Here is a 26,718-nt window from a genome sequence, read left to right on the forward strand (position 1 = left end):
CATTTATACTAATCCTACACTAATCCCATATTGCGACCAAACATCCCCACCTGTCCCTATATTTCCCTGCCACCTACCTACATAAGTGACAATTTATAATGGCCAATTTACCTATCAACCTGCAAGTCTTTTGGCTTGTGGGAGGAAACCGGAGCACCCGGAGAAAACCCACGCAGACACAGGGAGAACTTGCAAACTCCACACAGGCAGTACCTGGAATCGAACCCGGGTCCCTGGAGCTGTGAGGCTGCGGTGCTAACCACTGTGCCACTGTGCCGCCAATGCTGGGTGGTCCGTCCTGTTTCATTCCTTTTCGTCTTTTATCTCGCTTGGTACAACTGACTGACTTTCTGGACCATTTAAAAGTCAACCACATCGTTGGAGTCATATGTAGATCAGACCAGGTCAGGACAGTAGATTTCCTTCCCTAAAGGTCATTAATGAACCAGATGGGTTTTTACAACAATTGATGATGAGACTAGCTTTTTTTTTTATTAATTGAATTTAAATTCCACCAGCTGCTATAGTGGGATTTGAACCCATGCCCCCAGTGCATCAGCCTAGGCCTCTGGATTGCGTGTCCAGTGACATTACCACTACACCACTGTAGTATTTGCCTTAGAGGGGTTCAATAAATCAAAAATAGTTATAGCACAGAAGGAGGCCATTTGGCCTGTCAAGTCTGTGCCAGCTCTCTGCAAGAACAATCCAGCTCGTCTCACTCCTCCGCCCTCGCCCTACAATTTTTTTTCCCTTCAAGAACTTATCTGATTCACTTTTGAAAGCCACGGCTGAATCTGCCTCAGCCACCCTTTCAGGCAGTGCATTCCACTCACTGCATAAGGAAGCTTTTCCTCATGTCGGCTTTGGTTCTTTTGCCAATAACCTTAAATCTGTGCGCTCTGGTTCTCGATCTTTCTGCCAGTAGGTGCAGTTTCTCTCTGCTCTGTCTAGACCCCTCACAATTTTGAATACCTCTATCAAATCTCCTCTCAAACTTCCCTCCTCTAAAGAGAACAATCCCAGACTCTCCAATCTATCTGTGTAACTGAAGTCCTCCAACCCTGGAAGCATTCTTTTTTGCATCCTCTCTAAAGCTTTCAAAATGCTTCAGTTCTTGCCAAACCAGTGATTCATAAAGGTTCATCATAACTTCCTTGCCTTTGTACTGTATGCTTCTATTTATAAAGCCAGGTGCCCATCTCGGATCCCAGAGGTTCACTGGATTGATTCATGGGATCAAAGGAGAGATGAGGAAAGATTGAGTAGAATGGGGTAATATTCTCAGGCATTTAAAAGAATGAGAGGTGATTTAATTGAAAATGTTAGTCAAGTGAGGAGGAGTCGAAGGGCTTTCCTCTTTTCCCTCTCCTTGTTTAATTCTTTCTTAAAGTAGATGTACTGGCCAATTCAGTAGGTGTTTGATTACTTACTTGCCATGATCATAACAAGAACCAATCGGACAAGTTTTCTTGAGCTGAAAGAGGTTAAATTTATTGTACCTAAACTGAACTAACAAAAATAATAAACGACACGCCAACCTTCACTCACACACACACTCTGGAGGTTTACACACACACAAATAGGTTATAGAGGGGGGAAAGATAGATGGGTTGGTCCAATGCAACTACATCCCCCCTCAAGTAAGGAGACCAAAACTGGATGCAATACTCCAAGTGCGATCTCACTAATGCCTTGTACAGTTGCAGCAACACTTCCCTACTTTTATACTCTATTCCTTTAGCAATAAATGCCAAAATTCCATTTGCCTTCCTTATTACCTGTTGCAGCTGCATACTAGTTTTCTGTGATTCATGCATGAGGACACCCAGATCCCTCTGCATCGAAGCACTCTGAAGTTTCTCTCCATTTAGATAATAATTTGCCTTTCTATTCTTCCGACCAAATGCATAACCTCACACTTATCCCACGTTAAATTCCGTCTACCAAATTTTGGCCCATTCACCGAACCTATCCATATCCATTTGTAAATTTCTTATTTCTTTATTGCAACTTACTATCCCACCTATTTTAGTGTCATCTGTAAATTTGGCTATAGTACCTTCTATCCCTGCAAAAGAGGAAACATCCTTTCCACATCCACCTTGACAAGGCTGTTCAGGATCTTATAAACTTCAATCAAGTCTCCCCTCACTCTTCTAGACTCCAGTGAAAATAAGCCCATTCTGTCCAACCTTTCCTCATAAGACAAGCCGCTCATTCCAGGTATCAATCTAGTAAACCTCCTCTGAATTGCCTCCAACGCACTCACATCCTTCCTTAAATAATGAGACCTAAACTGCACACAGTATTTGGGATGTGGTCTCACCAAAGCCTTGTATAACTGAAGCATAACACCCTTACTTATATTTTCTATTCCTTGTAATAAAGGATCACATTCCATTAGCCATCTTTATGACTTGCTATACCTGCATACTAACTTTTTGTGACTCATGCATTAGAACATCTAGATCCCCCTGCACCTCGGAATTCTGCAGTTGTTTTCCTTTTAAGTAATACTCTGCTTTTTTATTCTTCCTGCCAAAGTGAACAACTTCACATTTTCCCACATTATACTCCATCTGCCAGATTTTTACCCACTCACTCAACCTATCTATATCAATCTGCAACCTCCTTATATCCTCTTCACAACATACTTTCCTACCTATCTTTGTGTCATCTGCAAATTTAGCTACCAAGCCATTGCTCTCCTCATCTAAGTCATTGATATAAATTATAAAAAGAACTGAAGTGGCAAGCAGGAACATATGTTCTGACAACACTGGGGTTTTGGTGTTGGGCAGCATGAGGTGTGAGGTGCAACAGGATAATGAGATCAGACAACCCCAGTGAACCAGTTCAGGGATGGATGGTTTAAAATTGGAGCAATGGAAGAGCTGCTGAGGCACCATTAGAAGTAGCTGTAGCTATGGTCGTGAAAGGTACTGCAATGGTGCCATTAGTTTTTAAAAAAATTGATTCGTGGAATGTTGGCGTCGCTGGTTTGTCAGCAAATATTGCACATCCCTGCTTGTCCTTAAAGTGATGGTGAGCTGCCTTCTTGAACTACTGCAGTCCATGTTATGGTACGACCGCTCAGGACAAAGCCCCCAATCAAAATGGATGATTCTGATTGTGGTGGGAGCAACGCACTGTCAATTCAGTCCTGCTGCTCCACAGGTCGCATAACATTTTTTCTTTAAGATTTCCAAATCAAAGAAAGCAGCAGCCAAATTGAGTAATCTAGTAACACCTGAATGAGGTGAAGTAAACCAGATATATTTAAAGAGCAACAAATTAACTGTTTATTAAAAAGAACTAAAATTTTAAACCTTACTAACATAAACCAATATCTAAAGACCTCATAACTTATTTAAAGAATCTAACTCCTGCATTCACATACATATACCCAAAATGACGGTAGTTTGGTGTTTAATTCGCTGCCCAAAAATTAGAAATAACAATAAAGTCTTTGCAGATTTACATTCCTGACGAAGTGGAATCTTCCAATATGGAACTGTCCAAGGTTGCTTGAAGTCCTCGCGGCCGTCCGATGGGAAAAAAAAACAAGTTCCTCAACCATAGGAAACCCAGCAGTTGGGGCGGCACAGTGGCGCAGGGGTTAGCACCGCAGCCTCACAGCTCCAGGGACCCGGGTTCAATTCTGGGTACTGCCTGTGCGGAGTTTGCAAGTTCTCCCTGTGACTGCGTGGGTTTTCGCCGGGTGCTCCAGTTTCCTCCCACCACCAAAGACTTGCAGTTGATAGGTAAATTGGCCATTGTAAATTGCCCCTAGTGTAGGTAGGGAATATGGGATTATTGTAGGGTTAGTATAAATGGGTGGTTCTTGGTCGGCACAGACTCGGTGGGCCGAAGGGCCTGTTTCAGTGCTGTATCTCTATATATAAGACAAAAGGGTATGAAATCTGTGGGGTATGGTGATTCGGCTGGCTTCCAGCTGAATTCGATGGTCCTAAGGCTTTTAGTTTGACGAGGTAGACGACTGTTCGGTGAATCTCTTATAGATAGCGATGCGGATGATTTCCTCTAACGGTGTTTCGGATTGTAGCCGGAGTATGTAAAGGTGGTCAGTCAACAGGCAGGATTTGAAAGCTTTCAAGCTTGAATGGAGAGAGAGAGAGAGAGATCTCCAAGTAGGGTCTGCTCATGTCAGAGTCCAGTTGTTTCTCCACTGCTGCAGAGAAAATACCAGCTTAAAATCACAGATGGGATGGGGCTAGTCACATGACAGTCACTCAGTGATTCAAACAAAGCATTTAGCTGTATTTCTTCTTCTTGCTAAAAGAATGAGAACAAACAGTTCTCTTAAACTTCCTGGGTCTTGGTTCTTGCTGGGAAATTAGCAGACATTTCGCCTCCCTCCTCACAGTCCTTTGCAATGTAGGATACAGCGTAGCAAACTAGGTGATCATCTTAAGCTGAAAGGTTGACTTTGCTGGCAGCTTGTCTTTTTAAAATGTCTTTTAAAAAATATATAAATTCAGATCTCCAGTCAGTGGATTAAAGAAAATTATCATTCAACAAAACACACTGGTGTAACAAAAAGTATAAAATTACTAGAGGGCTTGACAGGATGTTAAGAAGCTTCTCCCCTGGCTACAGCATCTAGAACCAGGGGTCATAGTCTCAGGATAAGGGGGCAACAATTTAGACTGAGATGAGGAGAAAGGTCTTCACTCAGAGAGTTGTGAATCTTTGGATTTCTATACCCTGAAAACTGATGAATATATTTAAGATAGAGATCAATAGATTTTTGGACACTCAGGAAATCAAAGGATAGGAGAATAGGTGAGAAAGTGGAGTTGATGTAGAAGTTGATCCTTTTGAATGTTGGAACAGGCTCCATAGGCCTTATGGCCTACTCCTATTTCTTATGTTCATAACATTAGGTTTAGTAATCAAAGAATGATTTCTCACACAGGAACCTAGTAACCTACCTATTGCTTTTGTGTAATGTCTGGCTCCCAGCAGTAATTCCGGTGCACGATACCAAAATGTTACTACCACTGGATCCAAATCAGCCAAAGGCTTTAGTGGAGAATTAAACAGTCTGGCAAAACCCATGTCCGCTGGAAATTAAAAATATGTAAATTACTATTAAAACACGGCTGCCTTTTTCATTACTGGCAGATGAATATTCTCAATTGTACAGGTATTTCAGAAATTGGTATGGTTTGCATAATATATAGTTACATTACCAAAAAGACTTTGGTCGGATTCCACTCAGTACTTAAACTATATTATCATCCATTACTTTCAATACATCAATACGGCAGTTTAAAAAAGTCACAGGGACATTATCCCTTTAACACATTTTTAATGCTTTGGGATTATGACAGAGATCACCCATTAGATTCACATTTTTTCCTTCCTTGCACTTCAATTATTTTCCTCATAAATGCATGAAATCTAAATAGATGGAACATAAGTGCCAGTTAAATCATTATTTTTAAGTTCAATTCTTCCTGTGATAGACAACATTTTTAACTTAACTGTTTAACTCCCACACAAAAGGAAGCAACTGTTGCTATGATTTAAACAGTGAATAAAAATGAAATTTTCTCAGTAATGTGCATAATTTGTTGTCCTACAATAGCAAAGCAACCAGATTAATTGTACTAGTGAATTGTTTATAAAATCAAGCTTCTAGTGTTTTTGTTCCCAATTTCTCTCTTTCCTGATGGTATTTGCTATTGCTGGCATATAGTTCCACAGGCAGCAGCAACCTTCTGCTGTGAAACCAAATATTCATCTGTTATCAGTGATCTTAAATAAGGAGGGTCAGTAGGTTACGTGATCATAGACAAATTAGTTTTCTTTTTCCCTCATCTGACATTCACATATGCAACACTGGGCAATGATCAGGTACAGGACCTCCTGCTAGCCCAAAGAAGCTGTGAACCCCAACTGCTGCCCTGGCTAAGATCAGTCTTGCAGTACTGTCTGCAACACACACCTATGTATGGTAGATTATCTGATTGGTTCTGAATCTAACCCATTTATGATGGTGGTAGTACCACACAACACAATGGAGGGTATCCTCAGTGTGAAGGCAGGTCTCCACAAGGACTGTGCAGCAGTCACACCGATCAATACTGTTATGGACAGATGCATCTGTGACAGGTAGATCTGTGAGGATGATGTCAAGTAGTTTTTTTCCCTCATGCTGGTTCTCTCACCACCTGCTGTAAGCCCAATCTGGCAGATATCCTTTTGAGACTCGGCCAACTTGGTCAGTGTTGATGTTACCGGGTCACTCAGTGATGTACATTGAAACCCCCAATCCAGAGTAAATTCCTCTGTGTCCTTGTTGTCCTCAGTGCTTCTTCCAAGTGGTGTTCAACATAGAGGAGCACTGATACATCAGCTGAAGGAGGGTGGTAGGTGGTAATCAGCAAGAGCTTTCCTTGCCCATGTTTGACCTAATGCCATGAGACTTTATAGGATCTGGAGTCAATGTTTAGGACTCCCAGGGCCAACCTCACTTGACTGTCTACCAATGTGCCGCCACCTCTGGTGGGTGTGTCATGGTCAGAGAGAGGCACCAACATGTTGCACCACGGGCATTTGACAAAATTATTGACTCAGCCACGGACATGGGGGCAATTAATCTGTATATAAAGTGTATAGCTAACCTCATGCCATCAAAACATAGTCCGATTTAAAACACATTTCTCCCTACTTAGTGAGATACCTGGCATTGTTTCTGCTTGCACAAGTAGTCAATGTCTGCCCGCACACTTGATGAACCATGCAGAGAATTCGGATAGATGTCCATCTGTCAAGGGTGATCTCTCTCTCTCTCCCCATCCCTCTCCCTCTCTCCTCTCTATATCCATCTTTATTCCATCTCCCTCTCTCTTCTGTGTCCATCTCTCTCCCCTCTCCCCATCTCTCTCCCTCCTCTCTCCCCTTTGTATCCCCTTCTCTCTCTCCCTCTGCCCCCTCTCCTCCTCCCTGCACCCTCTCCCCTTCCTTCTCCCCCCTTTCTCTCCCCTATCCCCCTGCACCCCTCACTCTCCTCCCTCTTTACCCTCTTCCCCCCTTTCCTCCCTCCGCCCTGCACCACTTCCTTCGCCCCCCTGCCCCCCCCTCTCCTCCATCTGTCCCTCTTCCCCCTTTTTCTCTCCCCCCCTCTCCCTATCCCACCCACTCACTCTTCCACCACCCCCAACCTCCATGCACCAGGAGGGAAACACATTGCCACTCAGTGCTGGCCCCCGACTCTGAGAGAAACCAGGGCCTTTAGACAGCTGAGAAAGTGGACTGTCTGCCTAAACAAAAAACAGCTTGCTCCGGCTCAAAGAGGTTTTGCCTTTCCAGTTCTATTATTGCTTTCCTGTGCACTATCCTATCTGTTCTACTCACACCAACATTGTCCAGGGCTGATTCCACAGGTCAGACATGGGCAAGGAGCACTTGATTAATGGCTCCAGTCTTCCCAGTGAGTACCGCCTCCCCCGCGCTCCAATTCAGCTGAGGTCCACGCACAGGCAAACCATTCACGATTTTGATTGGCAGGCGGGATCTAAAACTTTGGCGGGCTGTAGGAACTAGTCAGGTGCCCCGATCCTTTGTAATTACTTTTGCTCCTGATAATTATAAATGTCTTGCTCCAAGCCTTTAAACTTGTGTTTTAAAATACAACTTTAAAGGCTGGGAGCAAGACATTTAAAATCACAACGGACCTCAAAATCTTTTTACCACAGGCACTGGTGTCCGTGTATGGACAGGTTGCCAAACCCCTGGTCATGGTGGGACAAGACATACCGAGTAATGGTGATGGAGGGGTCTAGGACATTGGCTGAAAGGTATGATTCTGTGAATATGATTATGTCATGCTGCTGTTTGACTAGTCTGTGGGACAGTTCTCCCAATTTTGGCAGAACTCACCAGATATTAGTCAGGAGGACTTTGCAGGATTGACTGGGCTGGGTATGCCTTTGTCATGTCCAAATCTGGTGCCTCAGCTGATGCTGGGTGGTCCATCTGATCTTATTATTGTTACAGTTTTTCATAGCGATTTAATACAACTGAGTGTCTTGCTAGGCCATTTCAGAGGGCAGTTAAGAGCTGTGGGTCTGGAATAACATATAGACCAGACTGGGCACTGGCGGCAGATTTCCTTCCCTGAAGGACATTAGTGAATCAGACAGGTTTTTACAACAATCCGGGAGTTTCATGGTCACCATTACTGATAATAGCTTTTTATTCCAGATTTATTTAATTAACTGAATTTAAATGCATTTATATGGTGGGGTGACTAAAACTAGAGGGCATAGTTTTAAGGTGAGAGGGAGGAGGTTTAAAGGGGATCAAAGGGGTAAATTTTTCACACAAAGAATAGTGGGTATCTGGAATGAGCTGCCTGAGGAGGTGGTGGAGGCAAGAACAGTAGCAACATTTAAGAGGCATCTGGACAGGTATGTGAATGAGCGAGGCATCGAGGGATATGGAATTAATGCAGGCACGTGGGATTAATATAGATAGGCATTATGGTCGGCATGGACGCGGTGGACCGAAGGGCCCATTTCTATGCTGTACGACTCTATGACTCTATAATGGATGTTGTAAAAACATTACAAAAAAAGTACAATCTTGTACTCGGGTCTTCATTTCAGCAAAGCAGGGTTGAATTTTCATAGTACTACTGTGTGACTGAGCTGCGACTAGGGTGAGGCATTTTCTTTTTCTTCTATTGACTGTATATAAATGATTTGGAGGAAAATGTAGCTGGTCTGATTAGTAAGTTTGCGGACGACACAAAGGTTGGTGGAGTTGCGGATAATGATGAGGATAGTCAGAGGATACAGCAGGATATAGATCGGTTGGAGACTTGGGCGGAGAAATGGCAGATGGAGTTTATTCTGGACAAATGAGAGGTAATGCATTTTGGAAGGTATAATGCAGGTGGGAGGTATACAGTAAATGGCAGAACCCTTAGGAGTATTGACAGGCAGAGAGATCTGGGCATACAGGTCCACAGGTCACTGAAAGTGGCAACGCAGGTGGATAAGGTAGTCAAGAAGGCATTTGGCATCCTTGCCTTCATCGGTCGGGGCATAGAGTATAAAAATTGGCAAGTCATGTTGCAGCTGTACAGAACCTTAGTTAGGCCACACTGAGAATATTGCGTGCAATTCTGGTCGCCACACTACCAGAAGGACGTGGAGGCTTTGGAGAGAGTACAGAGGAGGTTTACCAGGATGTTGCCTGGTCTGGAGGGCATTAGCTATGAGGAGAGGTTGGAAAAACTCGGATTGTTTTCACTGGAACAACGGAGGTGGAGGGGCGACATGATAGAGGTTTACAAAGTTATGAGCGGCATGGGCAGAGTGGATAGTCAGAAGCTTTTTCCCAGGGTGGAAGAGTTACTAGGGGACATAGGTTTAAGGTGCGATGGGCAAAGTTTAGAGGGGATGTGCGAGGCAAGTTTTATACACAGAGGGTGGTGAGTGCCTGGAACTTGCTGCCAGGGGAGGTGGTGGAAGCAGATACAATAGCGACGTTTAAGAGACATCTTGACAAATATATGAATAGGAAGGGAATAGAGGGATATGGGCCCCGGAAGTGCAGAAGGTGTTAGTTTCAGCAGGCATCAAGATCGGCTCAGGCTTGGAGGGCCGAATGGCCTGTTCCTGTGCTGTACTGTTCTTTGTTCTTTGTTTTTTGTTTCTCAGTTGAGGAACATAAAATATATGCTGTATAAATTCCACAAAATGTTTTCTGCTTGGTTTATGTTTGCTTTAAATTGACTCGACTTTTTGAAGCCACGCACGGGACTTCCATGCATTTCTAGTGATGCTTCTTGAAGAGCTCAATGTTTCCTTAACCTGTTCTTTAATAAATTTTGTAGGCTTGTTCCTGTGGTCTAGAAGACAACCCTACATCCTTTAACTTTACACACAGAGAAAAATGTACTCCATCATGAAACACTGTGAAATAGTGTTATTTACCTATTTTTACACGCCCTCTTTCTGGACCTTCCCCCATTACGAGAATGTTTGCTGGTTTCTGCAAGAAAAAACAAAAAGAATGAGACTCATTAATCTTCACAACTAAAGTTAAAATATAAACTGTAGTTAGTATAATATGGATCACACGTCTTAACATCTAATAGTTAAAGATTGTTCCAAAAACAATTTCAACATTCACTCAGCATACCAACATGGATTTAAGGTCAAGCATGCTGCAAAGTGTTAAGACATATATTCAAGCCTGCATTTCAGATAATAGTTTTCACAGTTCTGTAATGTATGAAAAAATGATTTAGATAGATTTGTTTGGGTAGTGGCAGTGTTGAACTTTTGTACTCAGCAAAGAAAGAGATGCAGAGCTGGAAAATTGAATGCTTTTCCATTTTTGGCACCCAATATCAGCATCAAGTATTCTCAGGTCAGAAATGGCACAAACCAAAGTGAGCTTTAAGAACAGACTCACATTTAAATTACGGCACTCTTTGGTTAGCCAAGCTATGATGAGAAATAAGGCACCATGAGCCATTATATTATGCACACAAACAGAAATCAAACAGCATGATTTGCATGAATTACATTATAGTGCATGTGATACATATCTCAAGAAAAGTCCATTATGCTGAACGGCTTCAGGTAATTGGTATTAACCCACACATATGACTTCATGTCTCTCGGTAACATTTCAAAATAGTGGCATGATTTTGATATCTACACAAGTATTGCTGAAAATAGAGACATATTGTCAAAGCTTTTCGTCTTGCACTCAACAGGACAATCGCAAGAATAACCAATGTCAGGGAAAATAACAACTTATACCGCATGAGAAGAGAGTGCTGATCGGTTGGCAAATGATCTCTGATTGGTAGAGGTGTTGCCATGGCAAATGCAGGGCCCTGTTCTTTGCAAACAGAAAGAATATGTACAAACATTGTGCCTGTTTCAGCTGAACAGAATAAGTGACAGCCATTCGCTGGTTCATTCCTCAGGGCAATGCCTGGTTTAAATTTTAAACAAAGCTTGGCAGTTAACTGTCAGTCACTGTAAACTGGTGCATTCGCCATGGCAACGCCTCAACCAGAGTTCACCTGCCAACCAATCAGCACTCTCTTCTCATGCAGTATAAATTGTTGTTTTCTAATGTTGGTTATTCTTGCGATTGTCCTGACGAGTGCAAGACTGCACTTCAACAACATGTCTCTATCTACACAAGTCCTGTTTTTCATTGAGATACATTTCATATTACTGTTATTTTGATTTTAAAACTCAGTACTTGGATAAAATCACATAATTCAGGCAAATATATAAAAATGAATTTAATTAGATGTGCAAGAAATGCAACACAATTTGGTAAATAACTTCCAAAGATTCCATTATACTGATAGTATCAATCATCGGGAAATAGAATTCAAGCTGTCTATTCTAAAAGATTAAACTATTGGATTGTCAGAAAAACCCATCTGATTCACTAATGTCCTTTCAGAAAGGAAATCCACTGTCCTTAACCGGTTTGGCCTACATGTGACTCCAGACCCACAGGAATGTGGTTGTCTATGTCCTCAAAATTAACCCAGCAAGCCACTTAGTTGCACTCAAGAAGGAGCCTCACCATCACTTTCTCTCAAGCACAATTAGGGATTGGCAATAAATGCTGGTCTTGTTTAAGCATATTAATAGTAAAAAGGAAGAGGAGGACTGGGGCTAATTAGGAATCAAAAAGGGGATTTATAGATGGAGGCAGAGGGCATAGTTGAGGTGCTAAATGAGTACTTTGAATCTGTCTTTACCAAGGAAAAAGATGCTGCCAAAATCATAGTGGAAGATATGGTAGTTGAGATACTGGATGGGCTAAAACCTGCTAAAGAGAAGGTATTTATAGTTGATAAGTCACCAGGATCAGGCAGTGAGGGAAGTAAAGGTGGAAAATGTGGAAGTACTACCTTAATCTTACAATCCTCCTTCAATATGGGGGTAGTGCCAGAGGACTGGAGAATTGCAAATGTTAGCCCTTGTTCAAAAAAAGGGTGTAAGGGTAAACCCAGTAACTGCAGGCCAGTCAGATTAACCTTGGTGGTGGGAAAACTGTTAGCAATGATAATCAGGGATAACATTAACAGTCACTTGGGCAAATGTGGATTAATTAAGGAAAGCCAGCATTGATTTGTTAAAGGTGAATTGTGCTTAACTAACTGAATTGAGCTTTTTGATGAGGTAACAGAGGGTTGATGAGGGTAATGTGGTTAATGTAGTTTACATAGATTTACAAAAGGTGTTTGATAGTGCCACATTATAGGCTTGCCAGTAAAGTTGAAGCCCATAGAATAAAAGGGACAGTGGCAGCATAGATAAGAAATCGGCTGAGAAAGTAGTGGTGAATGGCTGTTTTTTGGACTGGAGGAAAGTATACATTGTGTTCCCAAGGGACCATTGTTTTTCTTGATATATATTAATAACTTAGATTTAGATGTACAGGCCACAATTACAAAATTTGCAGATGACACAAAACTTGGAAGTATTGTGAACTGTGTGGAGCATGATGATAGACTGCAAGAGGACAGACAGCTGGTGGAATGGGTAGACACATAGCAGATGAAATTCACTGCAGAGAAGTGTGATACATTTTGATTGGAAGAACAAAGAGAGGCAATATTAAATAAACAGCACAATTCCAAAGTGGGTGCAGGAACGCAGGCCTGGAGGTATATGTGTGCAAATCATTGAAAGTAGCAGGACAGGTTAAGAAAGTGGTTTTAAAAAAAAGCATACAGGATTCTGGCCTTTATAAATGGGGGCATAGAGTAAAAAAAGCAAAGAGGTTATAATGGACCTTTATAAAACAGTGGTTTGGTCTCAAATAAAGTATTGTGTACAATTCTGGGCACTGCACTTTAGGAAGGATGTGAAGGTTTTAGCTAAGGTGCAGAAAAGATTTACAAAATGCTTCCAGGAGTGAGGGACTTCAATTACGTGGATAGATTAGAAAAGCTACGGTTGTTATCCTTCAAGAAGACCAAGAGGAGATTTGATAGAGGTATTCAAAACCATGAGGGGTCCAGACAGAATAGATATAGAGAAACTGTTCCCATTGGCAGAAGGGTTGAGAACCAGAGGACAATGATTTAAGGTGATTGGCAAAAGACAATAGTGACATGAGGAAAAACATTTTACACAATAAGCGGTCAGGATCTGGAATGCACTGCCTGAGAGTGTGGTGGAGACAGATTCAATCGTGGCTTTCAAAAGGGAATTGGATAAGTACCTGAACAGAAAAAATTTGCAGGCAAGTGGGACTTGCTGAGTAGCTCCTGCAGAGAGCCAGCAAGGGCATGATGAGCCAAATGGTCTCTTTGTGTTGTAACCATTCTATAACTTGCTGATTCTTCACACTGAACCATCAACTAGCAATACTTTGTTGTTTCTTGCTGATTTTCTTCCCTCTCCTCACAAAGGGACTGATTCCTTGCTTGGGACACAGTTCCACAGAGGTCAGGTGCCCTCAAGCACTACTTGTGAATGTTCACAGACAATTGTGGCACAAATGGCACCACAGAAGTATGATCTAATCCTCAGTGGATATCCAGTTTTTCCTTCCTAAATCAACTGATGCTAAGGCTAATTTTAGTGCCTCAGCTAAGATACTTAAACCAGCACAAACCAGGGATTGAATCTCAAGGGTTACTGTTCTGTAAGGGTCTGCTCCTCACTGAGCCACTGGGGGAACCCCACAGAATATTTTTTTAATAATATTATCCAACAAAGGAAGATAAAAAGGATTTTTCCAGTTCTCAGACTGACGCCACTTTTGCGCATCAGAACAAATTGCAATCTATGATGATTCTTGTTGGCGCCATGATAACTTTTGGGGAAAACTTTATGCTGAAAGGTCATTTAACATGGTCCTATAATATTCATAAAAGGATCAGACACATGAATAAAATCAAAGTAGAACTCTGGCTCAGTGAAAGCTGGTCCTGGCACGCTCTTGTGATAGCCCCAGGGAATCTGTTCCAGAACTTGTGGATAGATTTTCTTGTGATTGTTGAACAAACATCTCTTTCTGTTCTATAGTCAGCAAAATTAGATAATATATAATCTCATTACAAAGTATAACACCAGAATTAATATACAAACTATCTAAATGGTGAGTTCTGATAAATAATCGCATAGGGTGTGGGAAATAAACATTCTATTGATTTCATTTTCCACATAAATTTATTATTTGACTTCATATAAACAAGTTCCTTATGCAAAAATGTTTTAACCATGTTCAGTTTGTTCCCAATTTAGATCATCTTGTTTGTTTCTGCTTTCCTTTTATATCTGCCTGATTAACCAATGGATGTGATGCTTAAAGAAAACAGTATATATATATTTGAAGTACAGTACTTAGGCCTAATGCATTATCAGGCTTAATGTTCTTATCTCTGGGTGCTAGAGATGCAACCATTTTTTCCTTTTGTCTATGAGATTGCAACCATGTTTCCATGAGCAGCATTAAAACAAAGCCCCTCGGAACTAATTTTGCACACTGATGTAAGGCTGGATGAGTGAAAAGAAACAGAGTAGTGGTGAATGGATGTTTTTCGAACTGGAGGAAGGTATGCAGTGGGGTTCCCCAGGGGTCAGTACTAGGTCTATTGCTTTTCTTGATCTATGTTAATGATCTACACTTCAGTGTACAGGGCACAATTTCAAAATTTGCAGATGATATAAAACTTGAAAGTACTGTGAACTGTGAGGAGAATAGTGATAGATTTCAAGGATGGACATAGACAGGCTGTTGAATTGGGCAGACATGTGGCAGATGAAATTAAACCAGAGAAGTGTGAAGTGCTGTATATTGGTATGAAGAATTGGAAAAACAATAAAAAATAAAGACAGAATTCTAAAGTGGGTGAAGGAGCAGAGGGACCTGGGGGTATATGTGCACAAATTGTTGAAGGTGGCAGCGCAGGTTGAGAAAGCGGTTAATAAGGCATAGGGGATCCTGAGTACAAAAGCAAGGAAGTTGCGATGAATCTTTTGTAAAACTCTGGTTCAGTCTCAACTGGAGTACTGTATCCAATTCTGGGCACGTCGTGTTAGGAAGGGTGTAATGAATTCGCGGGGGTGCAGAAAAGATTTACGAGGATAGATTAAAGAAGCTGGAGTTGTTCTCCTTAAAGAGAAGGTTGAGAGGAGATTTGATAGGGGTGTTCAAAATTATGAGGAGTCTAGACTTAGTAGATCGAAAGAAGGGTCAAGATCCAGAGGACAGCGATTTAAGGTGATTGGCAAAAGAACCAAGAACATTAGAAATAGGAGCAGGAGTAGGCCATTCAGCCCCTCAAGCCTAACCCACCATTCAATAAGATCATGGCTGATCTGTCCCAGGCCTCAACTCCTCTTTCGGGCCTGCTCCGCCTAACCCTCGACTCCCTGAGATTTCAAAAATCTATCTACCTCCTCCTTAAATACATTTAGTGACCTAGCCTCCACAACTCTCTGAGGCAGAGAATTCCAGAGATTCAGCACCCTCTGAGAGAAGAAATTCCTTCGCATCTCTGTTTTAAATGTGTGCCCCCCTTATTCTGTAATTATGTCCCCTAGTTTGAGATACCCCCACTAGTGGAAACATATTCTCAACACCTATGCTGTCAAGCCCCCTTAAAATCTTATATGTTTCTATAGGATCACCTCTCATTCTTCTAAACTCCAATGAATAAAGGCCTAACCTTTTTAGCCGTTCTTGATAAGCCAACCCTGTTATCCCAGGAATCAGCCTATTGAACCTTTTCTGAACTGCCTCCAATGCCAGTATATCCTTCTTTAAATACGGGGACCAAAACTGTACGCCTCACCAACACCCTGTACAGTTGGAACAAGACTTCCCTATTTTTAAACTCTAACTCCCTAGCAATAAAGGCCAAAATTCCATTTGCCTTCCTAATTACTTGCTGCACTTGCACGCTAATCTTTTGTGTTTCATGCACAAGAACACCCAGATCCCTCTGTACTGCAGTATTTTGTAGTCTTTCTCCATCTAAATAATAATCTGCCTTTCTACCAAAGTGGATTACCTCACACTTTCCCACATTGAACAGCATCTGTCAAGTTTCTGACCACTCGCTTAACCTATCTATATCCCTTTGCAGATTCTTTGTGTCCTCATCACAACATGCCTTCCCACCTATTTTTGTATCGTCAGCAAATTTGGATACACTACACTCTCTCTCTTCCTCTAAGTCATTAATATATGTGGCCCTAGGACCGATCCTTGTGGCTTTCCAACCTGAAAAAGACCCATTGATCCCAACTCTCTGCCTTTTGTGTGTTAGCCAGTCTTCAATCCATGCCAACACATTACCCCCAATACCCTGAGCTCTTATCTTGTGCAATAACCTTTTATGTGGCACCTTCTTGAACACCTTCTGAAAATCCAGATACACTACATCTACCGGTTCCCCTTTGTCCACTCTGCTTGTTATATCCTCAAAGAACTCTAACAAATTTGTCAAACATGATTTCCTTTTCATAAAACCATGTTGACTCTGTTTGATTGCATTATGTTTTTCTAAATGTCCTGCTATTTCTTCCTTAAAAATGGACTCTAGCATTTTCCCAATGACTGATGTTAAGCTAACTGGTCTGTAATTTCCTGCTTTCTGTCTCCCTCCTTTCTTGAATAGGGGTGTCACATTAGTGGTTTTCCAATCCGCTGGTACCCTACCGGAATCCAGTGAGTTTTATTATGACCAATGCCTCCACTATCTCTGCAGCCACTTCTTTTAAAACCCTTGGATGCAGGCCATCAGGTCCTGGCGACTTGTCTGCCTTTAGTCCCATCAGTTTGTCCAGCACCTTTTCCCTAGTGATAGAGATTGTTACAAGTTCCTCCCTCCCATTTACACCTTGCTCAGCTATTATTGTTGGGATGTTTATCGTGTCCTCCATTGTGAAGATGGATGCAAAATATTGGTTTAAATTATCTGCCATTTCTCTGTTCCCTGTTATTAATTCCCCAGTCTCATCCTCTAAGGGTCCCACACTTACTTTAGCTACTCTCTTCCTTTTAATATACCCATAGAAGCTCTTAATGTTTGTTTTTATATTTCTTGCCAATTCACTCTCATAATCAATTTTCCCACTCTTTATTAGTTTTTTAGTCATCCGCTGCTGGTTTCTAAAAAATTCCCAATCATCTTGCCTATCACTCATTTTCGCCGCTTTGTATGCCTTTGTTTTTGATTTGATACTCTCCTTAACTTCCTTTGTTATCCATGGGTGGTTCATCGTTCTCTTCGAGTCCTTCCTTCTGACTGGAATAAATGTTTGCTGAGCGTTATGAAATATCTGCTTAAAAGTCTGCCACTGCTCATCTACTGACAGTGATATGAAGAAAAATATTTTTACGCAGCGAGTGGTTAAGATTAGGAAGTACTGTCCGAGAGTGTGGTGGAGGAGGCAGATACAATCGAGGCTTTCAAAAGGGAATTGGATGAGCACCTGAAGAGAAATATTTGCAGAGCTACAGGGAAAGGGCAGGGGAGTGGGGCTAGCTGAGTTGCTCTTGTAAAGAGCTGGCACGGACATGATGGGTTGAATGGCCTCCTCCATGCTGTAAGCATTCTATCATAAGTAATTTAAGAAGCAGTGATTAAAGGCATGATCAAAGAGGTAACATCTTAGAAAGGAAGCAGAGGTAGCGAAGCAGATTAATAGAGCTGGGAACATAAAAGCAAAATACTGCGGATGCTGGAAATCTGAAATAAAAACAGGAAGTGCTGGAAATACTGGAAATACAAGCAGGTCAGCCAGCAGCTGTGGAGAGAGAAGCAGAATTAACATTTCAGGTCTGTGATGTTTCATCAGAACTGGCAAAGGTTAGAAATGTAATAGGTCTTAATCAAGTGAAGTTGCCAGGGAAGGGAGAACAGAGAACAAAAGGGAAGGTGTGTGACAGGGCAGAGGGCAGTAGAGATTAAATGACAAAGATGTCATGGGACAAAGGCAAAGAGAATGCTAATGGTTGTGGTGAAAGACAAAGCATTAGTCAGAGAGAGTGTTAACGGTAGAATAATGAACAGCTCTGTCCAAAAGCACAAACATGAAAAACCAAGTCTGAGGCAGGCATATGGTTAAAAATAAAATAAAATAATAATAAAAGGCCAGTCATGCTCTGAAATTGTTGAACTCAATGTTGAGTCCGGAAGGCTATAGAGTGCCTAATCAAAAGATGAGCTGGGAACATGATGGCTGAATGATCAGCCTTGATGACGCAGTGGAGGGAGTAGAGAATTAGCAATAATTGAGAGTCTGCAGAATGTTAGGTACAAAACAGGATGTTTGGTTGGGGACAATTCCCAAGTAGGAAGGTGTAAGTTTGTGAAGAAATTTGATAATGAGAAAGAAGATCATAAAGTTGATTCAATGAGGCACATGCAGCTACTGGAGCTTGGTGAGAATGGGGTAATGACATTTTATGCGGGAGAGCACTTTAGCTGCAGAGTTTGTGAAGGTTGGAGACTAACAAGAAGATGGTTAGTGAAACTGGTCCTCGTGATGTTTAAAACATGGACGAGGATTTCAGCAGCAGCAGAGATGAGCTTAAGTTGTAAGCAAACAATATTCCAGAGTGGGAAGAAAGCAATCGTGGTGAAAGAAAGACCAGCTGTCAAGTTTAAAGCTTCACTCAGCGTTAAACCGGGTGGTGATGTTGTTAGCCACTGGGTTTTCCTAACTCAATGAGTTGATGGAATTAAACAGAGCTAATTCATCATCCCTTTCAAGTAATCCAAAAAACTGAGATGGAGCTTATTTATCATTAAGCTTCTACTTGTTATGTTTCATACAGATAACTGAATGGACTTTTTTTTATTGCAGAATGAATACGACCTCTTACAAAGGGACAGTAGACTTGACATGTCCAACTAATGCAGGCCAACAATCAACTTAGCAAGAATGTTGAATTATATTGCATAAACAGTAGAATACAAGAGAGAGGAAGTCATAATCAAACTATACAGTGCTCTGGACACTGCATCTTGAGTACTGTTGCCAGTTCTGGTTGCCCTGGTACAAGGGTTATAGTTAAATACTTGAGGCAGTGCAGAGAAGAGCCACAAGGCTGATTCTTAGAACCAAAGAAAGAAAGAACTTTCACAGTCCCAGGAGGTTCTAAGGCTCTTTACAACTGTTGAAGGACTTTTGAAATGTAGTCTCTTTTATAGTGTAGGAAAGTGGCAGCCAATGTGCACAGTAAGTTTCCACAAACAGCAATGAAATAAATCAGCAGATCATCTGTTTTAAGGTGTTGGTTGAGTAATAAAGGCTTGCCAGGACTGCAGGAGAAACTGCTCTCCACGCCTTTAAATAGTGCCTTGGATTCTTACGCCAATTTGAGGAGGCAGACAAGACCGCTGTGAGTTATGAGGAAAAGCTTAAGCTCTTCAGCCTTGAAAGCAGGTGTAATCCTATAAAAGGTATATGAGATAGTAAAAGGAATTAAAAAAGTAAATCTTGAATATTACTTTAAGTTAAATAGTAACAATAGGGCAATGGAAAATAGAATAATACAGGACAGAGGAAGCTATTCGGCCCATCGAGCCTGTGCTTGTTCTTTGAAAGAGCTGTCGATTTAATCCCATTCCCCTGCTCTTTTCCCATAGGCCTGCAAATTTTTATCCTTCAAGTATTTCACCAATTTCCTTTGGAAACCTATTACTGAATCTGCTTCCACCAACCATTTCAGGCAGTGCATCCTGGATCATAACAACTTGCCGTGTAACTTTTTTCTACAGTTGCCTCTGGTTCTTTTGCTAATTACCTTAAATCTGTGTCCTCTTATTAGCAACGCTTCTGCCACTGGAAACTGTTTCTCCTTATCTACTCTATCAAACTGTTCATGATTTACAACACCTCTATCAAAACTCTCCTTAATCTTCTCCACTTAAGGGGAAATACATTCAAACTAGTAAACGATAAACTTAGGGCAGATGTGAGGAAATTCTTCTTCACAAAAAGTAATTAATGCATGGAACGGAATTCCATGACAAATAGCAGAGGCAAATCTCTAGAATCTTTTAATATACATTTACATGCAAAATAGTGGGACTTCAGCATCTTTCTGGGTGGATGAGGTAAGACGTGGCAAATGTCTATTTTCATTCATAACTATTTTGTGAGCAATAATTTTCAAACAATATCCTATTCATACAGCAGACAATGGTGTGGTCACATGTTCAGAGCTGTTAAGGAATACAAGCTCACAGGCAAAACAGCTACAAAATAATACTTACAAATATCTGCAGTGAACCTTGGCTGCAGTGAAAATAAACAGATTTTCTCCACAAAAGGTTCAAACAGATATTCACATGGTTTCATTTAGATTCCTGAAAAACAATGCAAACATGTTTTAACAGGCCAAAAAAAATACTTCTCTGCAGTTCAGCAAAAAATGATGGGGCGATCTCATTTCACAGAACTCAAGGGTTCATAGAGTCATAAAGTTATACATCACAGAAACAGGCCCTTCGGCCCATTGTGTCTGTGCCGGCCATCAAGCACCTAACTATTCTAATCCCATTTTCCAGCACTTGGCCCATAGCCTTGTATGCTATGGCATTTCAAATGCTCATCTAAATACTTCTTAAATGTTGTGAGGGTTCCTGCCTCTACCACCCCTTCAGGCAGTACGTTCCAGATTCCAACCACCCTCTAGGTGAAAAACTTTTTCCTCAAATCCCCTCTAAACATCCTGCCCCTTACCTTAAATCCATGCCCCCTGGCTATTGACACCTCCGCTAAGGGAAAAAGTTTCTTCCTATCTAACCTATCAATGCCCCTCATAATTTTGTATACCTCAATCATGTCCCTTCTCAGCCTTCTCTGCTCTAAGGAAAACAACCCTAGCCTTTTCAGTCTCTCTTCATAGCTAAAATGCTCCAGCCCACGCAACATCCTGGTGAATCTCCTCTACACCCTCTCCAGTGCAATCACATCCTTCCTATAGTGTGGTGACCAGAACTGTACACAGTACTCCAGCTGTGGCCTAACTAGCTTTTTATACAGCTCCATCATAACCTCCCTGCTCTTATATTCTATGCCTCGGCTGATAAAGGCAAGTATCCCATATGCCTTCCTCATCACCTTATCTACCTGTGCTGCTGCCTTCAGTGATCTAAGGACAAGTACACCAAGGTCCCTCTGACCTTCTGTACTTCCTAGGGTCCTACCATCCATTGTGTATTCCCTTGCCTTGTTAGTCCTCCCAAAATGCATCACCTCACACTTCTCAGGATAAAATTCCATTTGCCACTGCTCTGCCCAACTATATCATCCTGTAATCTAAGGCTTTCCTCCTCACTATTTACGACACCACCAATGTTCGTGTCATCTGCGAATTTACTTATCATACCTCCTATATTCACGTCTAAATCATTAATGTACACTACAAACAGCAAGGGTCCCAGCACTGATCCCTGCTGCACACCAATGGTCACAGGCTTCCATTCGCAAAAACAACCCTCAACCATCACCCTCTGCCTCCTGCCACTAAGCCAATTTTGGACCCACTTTGCCAAATTGCCCTGGATCCCATGGGCTCTTACCTTCTGAACCAATCTCCCATGTGGGACCTTATCAAAAGCCTTACTGAAGTCCATGTAGACTACATCAACTACTTTACCCTCATCTACACATTTAGTCACTGCCTCAAAAAATTCAATCAAGTCAATTAGACACGATGTGCCCCTGACAAAGCCATGCTGACTATCCCTGATTAATCCCTGCCTCTCCAAGTGGAGATTAATCCTGTCCCTCAGAATTTTTCCCAATATTTACCCAACCACTGATGTTAGACTCACCGGCCTGTAATTACTGGTTTATCCCTGCTTCCCTTCTTGAATAATGGAACCACATTTGCTGTCCTCCAGTCCTCTGGTACCTCTCCTGTGGCCAGAGAGGATTTGAAAATTTGTGTCAGAGCCCCTGCTATCTCCTCCCTTGCCTCACATAACAGCCTGGGATACATCTCATCTGGGCCTGGGGATTTATCCACTTTTAATCCCGCTAAAACAACTAATACTTCCTCCCTTTCAATGCTAATATGTTCAAGTATATCACAATCCCCCTCCCCGATCTCTACACCGACATCGTCCTTCTCTACAGTGAACACAGTTGCAAAGTAATCATTTAAAACCTCACCTATGACCTCCGGCTCCACACACAGATTGCTCCTTTGGTCCCTAATGGGCCCCACTTTTTCTCTGGTTATCCTCTTGCCCTTAATATACTTTTAAAACACCTTCGGATTTTCTTTTATCATGCCCGCCAATGTTTTTTCATGTCCCCTCTTTGCTCTCCTAATTACTTTTTTTAGTACCCCCCTACACTTTCTATACTCTTCTAGTGCCTCCGCTGTTTTCAGTGCTCCGAATCTGCCATAAGCCTCCTTTTTTTCCTGATACAATCTTCTATATCCCTTCACATCCAGGGTTCCCTGGACTTGTTGGTCCTACCCTTAACCTTAACGGGTACATGTTGGCTCTGAACCCTCACTATTTCCTCTTTGAATGACTTCCACTGGTCTGATGTAGAATTTTCTACAAGTAGCAGCTCCCAGTCCACTATGGCCAGATCCTGTTTTATCATATTGAAATCGGCCTTCCCCCAATTCAGTACCTTTATTTTCAGTCCGTCTTTGTCCTTTTCCATAACTACCTTAAATCTTACAGAGTTTGGTCACTATCCCCGAAATGCTCCCCCACTGACTCTTTTACCACTTGTCCGACCTCATTCCCTAGGATTAGGTCCAGTACTGCCCCTTCTCTTGTAGGACTTTCTACGTACTGGCTCAAAAAGCTCTCCTGTATGCATTTTAAGAATTTCGCCCCCTTTAAGCCTTTTACACTATGACTTTCCCAGCTGATATTAGGTAAGTTGAAATCCGCTGCTACTCTTACCCTATTATTTTAGACCTCTCTGAGATTTGCCTACATATCTGCTCCTCTATCTCTCCCTGACTGTTTGGAGGCCTGTAGTACACTCCCAGCCACGTGTTTGCCCCCTTTTTGTTTTTATGTTCTACCCATATGGCCTCATTTGAGGAACCTTCTAAGATAGAGTGGCGCAGTGGTTAGCACTGCAGCCTCGCAGCTCCAGCGACCCGGGTTCAATTCTGGGTACTGCCTGTGTGGAGTTTGCAAGTTCTCCCTGTGTCTGCGTGGGTTTTCTCCGGGTGCTCTGGTTTCCTGCCAAAAGACTTGCAGGTTGGTAGGTAAATTGGCCATTATAAATTGCCCCTAGTATAGGTAGGTGGTAGGGAAATATAGGGACAGGTGGGGATGTGGTAGGAATATGGGATTAGTATAAATGGGTGGTTGATGGTCGGCACAGACTCGGTGGGCCGAAGGGCCTGTTTCAGTGCTGTATCTGTTAAAAAAAAATATCTTCCCTCCTTACTGCAGTAATTGACTCCTTGATCAACAGTGCAATGCCACCTCCTCTTTTATCCCCTCCCCTGTCACACTTGAAGATTCTATACCCTGGAACATTGAGCTGCCAGTCCTGCCCCTCCCTCAACCATATCTCTGTGATAGCAACAATATAATAATCCCATGTGCTAATCAACGCCCTTCATGTATTTAGAGTAAGCACAGCAGTAGCTACCTCAATGTTTCCACTCTGTAAAGCAGAGACTATTACTGTGGTGCAATGCTTGGCTGGTTCTGCTGATAGAACCTTACCTTTGCTGGAGTCAAGAGATTGTAAATTTGCGAGAATAGCGCGCCTGTGAATTCATACGGGTATACGAACATACGAATTAGGAGCAGGAGTAGGCCACTAGGCCCTTCGAGCCTGCGCCGCCATTCAATGTTCATGGCTGAACTGATAACTGCACATTTCCCCGATAACCTTCACCCCCCGCCCCTTGCTTATCAAGAATCTATCTACCTCTGCCTTAAAAATATTCAAAGACTCTGCTTCCACTGCCTTTTGAGGAAGAGAATTCCAAAGACTCACAACCTTCTGAGAGAAAACATTTCTCCTCATCTCTGTCTTAAATGGGCGACCCCTTATTTTTAAACAGTGACCCTAGTTCTAGATTCTCCCACAAGGGGAAACATCCTTTCCACGTCCACCCTGTCAAGACCCCTGAGGATCTTATATGTTTCAATCAAGTCGCCTCTTACTCTTCTAAATTCCAGCAGATACAAGCCTAGCCTGTCCAATCTTTCTTCGTAAGACAGCCCACCCATTCCAGGCATTAGTCCAGTAAACCTTCTCTTGGCTGCCTCCAACGCATTTACATCCTTCCTTAGATAAGGAGACCAATACTGTACACAGTACTCCAGATGTGGTCTCACCAATGCTCTGTATAGATGAAGCATAACTTCCCTACTTGTGTATTCAATTCCCCTCGCGATAAACGATAACATTCTATTAGCTTTCCTAATTACTTGCTGTACCTGCGTACTAACCTTTTGCGATTCATGCACTAGGACACCCAGATCCCTCTGCATCTCAGAGCTCTGCAATCTCTCACCATTTAGATAATATGCTTCTTTTTTATTCTTCCTGCAAAAGTGGACAATTTTACACTTTCCCACATTATACTCCATTTGCCAGGTCTTTGCCTAGTCACTTAACCTATCTTTATCCCTTTGTAGCACCCTTATGTTCTCTTCACAAGTTACTTTCCTACCAATCTTTGTGTCATCAGTAAAGTTAACAACCAAAGCTTCAGTCCCTTCATCTAAGTCATTTATATAAATTGTTAAAAGTTGAGGCCCCAGCACAGATTCCTGTGGCACACCATTCATTACACCTTGCCAACCAGAAAATGACCCATTTATGCCTACTCTCTGTTTCCAGTTAGCTAGCTAATCTTCTATCCAATATGTTACCCGCTACACCATGAGCTTTTATTTTCTGTGAAACTACTGGATTGTCATGAAAATCCATCTGGTTTACTAATACCCATTGTGGAAGGAAATCTGCAGTCCTTACTTATCTGACCTATATGTGACTCCAGATTGACTGCAATATGGTTGACTCTCAACTGTCCTCTGAAATGACCAAGCAAGCCACTCAGATGTATCAAACACAAAGCTACTGGACGGACAGCCCAGCACTGAAATGGCAAACCTAGCCCAGTCAACTCTGTAAAATCCTCCTCACTCATATCTGGGGACTTGTGCCAAAATTGGGAGAACTATACCACAGATGAGTCAAGCAACAGCCTGACATAGTCATACCCATTTTCAGTAATTTATATAACTATAAATCATTAGTTAGGCTACAATTTGAGTACTGTGTGCAGTTCTGGTTACCTCATTACAGAAAGGATGTAATTGCATTAGAGAGGGTACAGAGGAGATTTATGAGGGTGTTGCCAGGACTGGAAAATGCAGCTGTGAGAAAAGATTGGATGGGCTGTGGTTGTTCTTCTTGGAACAAAGGAGGTTGAGGGGAGATTTGATTGAAATGTATAAAATTGTGAGGGGCCTAAATGGAGTGGATGGGAAGAGCCTATTTACCTTAGCAGATAGGTCAGTGACTAGGGGTCATAGATTTAAAGAGATCGGTAGAAAAATTAGAGGGGAGATGAGGAAAGGTTTTTTCACCCAGCGGGTGGTGGGGGTCTGGAACTCACTGCCTGTAAGGGTAGTAGAGGCAGAAACCCTCAACTCATTTAAAAGGTGTCTAGATTTGCACATCAAGAGCCTTAACCTGCAGGGCTACATACCAAATAATAGTTTCATGGCGTTGTTACCGAGACTAGCTTTCAATTCCAGACTTTTAAAATTAATTAATTGAACTTACTAACTGAATTTAAATTCCACCAGCTGCCCTGGTGGGATTTGAACCCCTGACCCAGGTTATTAGCCTGGGCCTCTAGATTCTAATCTAGTGACATTACCACTATGCTACCAACTTCCCATCATAGCCGTTGCTGTATCCAGCGCCTTCAGCCGTTTCTTGATATCACATGGAGTAAATAAAATTAGCTGAGGACTGGCACCTGTGATGCTGGGGTGTTGCCAGACTGGGAGCCAATGTAGGTCAGCGAACACAGGGTGATGGGATTTGGTGTGAGTTAGAATACGGGTGCAGCATTTTAGATGAGCTCAAGTTTATGGCGGGTGCAAAGTGTGAGAGCAATGGAATAGTCAAGTCTAGAGGTAACAAAGGCAAGGATGAGGGATTCAACAGCAGATGAGCTGAAGCAAGCTGAAGAGATGGGCAATATTAAAGTGAAAGTAGGCAGTCATGGTGATGGAGCTGATATGAGGTCAAATAGGGCATCAAGGTCACGAACAGCCTCAGACAGTGGCCAATTTTGGTCTTCTAAATATTTAGTTGATGGAAATATCTGTTCATTCAATACTGGATATCATACAAACAGCAATGGACGGTCGAGAGGGATGGTAGTGAGGTACAGCTGAGCATTATCTCATAAGGGTGAACTCCTTTCATGACTTCAGTAATTGTGCCCTGAGGTCGATAACTCAGTATGTGAAAGACGTGCCTGACACAAGACTCCCAAAACAAGCTTTCTACTCAACTCCGTCACGGCAACAGGCTACCCAGGAGGGCAGAGGAAACGCTGCAAGGATGTCCTTAAAGCCTCCCTGAAAAAATGTGACATCTCCACCGATTCTTGGGAATCTCTTGCCCAAGACCACCCAAAATGGAGAAGAAGCATCCGCGATGGTGCCAACCAGTTCGAACAACATCGACA

General features: G+C 42.1%; 1 protein-coding gene across 6 annotated transcripts in view; it reads right to left on the reverse strand.

The window, feature by feature from the left end:
• The window catches only part of cdk19 (cyclin dependent kinase 19), a 308,467-nt gene that overhangs the window by 134,496 nt on the left and 147,253 nt on the right, over positions 1-26,718 (reverse strand). For 4 of the 6 annotated variants that reach the window (XM_068027312.1, XM_068027309.1, XM_068027310.1 and 1 more), the window contains 2 exons: positions 9,978-10,035; positions 4,959-5,090 (listed from right to left, as the gene is read on the reverse strand). In XM_068027312.1, the coding sequence (XP_067883413.1) occupies positions 4,959-5,090; positions 9,978-10,035 (190 nt within the window). The remainder of the gene's footprint in view (positions 1-4,958; positions 5,091-9,977; positions 10,036-26,718) is intronic. The other 2 variants (XM_068027313.1, XM_068027314.1) reach the window with 1 other exon arrangement.

This window comes from Heterodontus francisci, chromosome 3, assembly GCF_036365525.1.
Source record: "Heterodontus francisci isolate sHetFra1 chromosome 3, sHetFra1.hap1, whole genome shotgun sequence".
NCBI lineage: Eukaryota > Metazoa > Chordata > Chondrichthyes > Heterodontiformes > Heterodontidae > Heterodontus > Heterodontus francisci.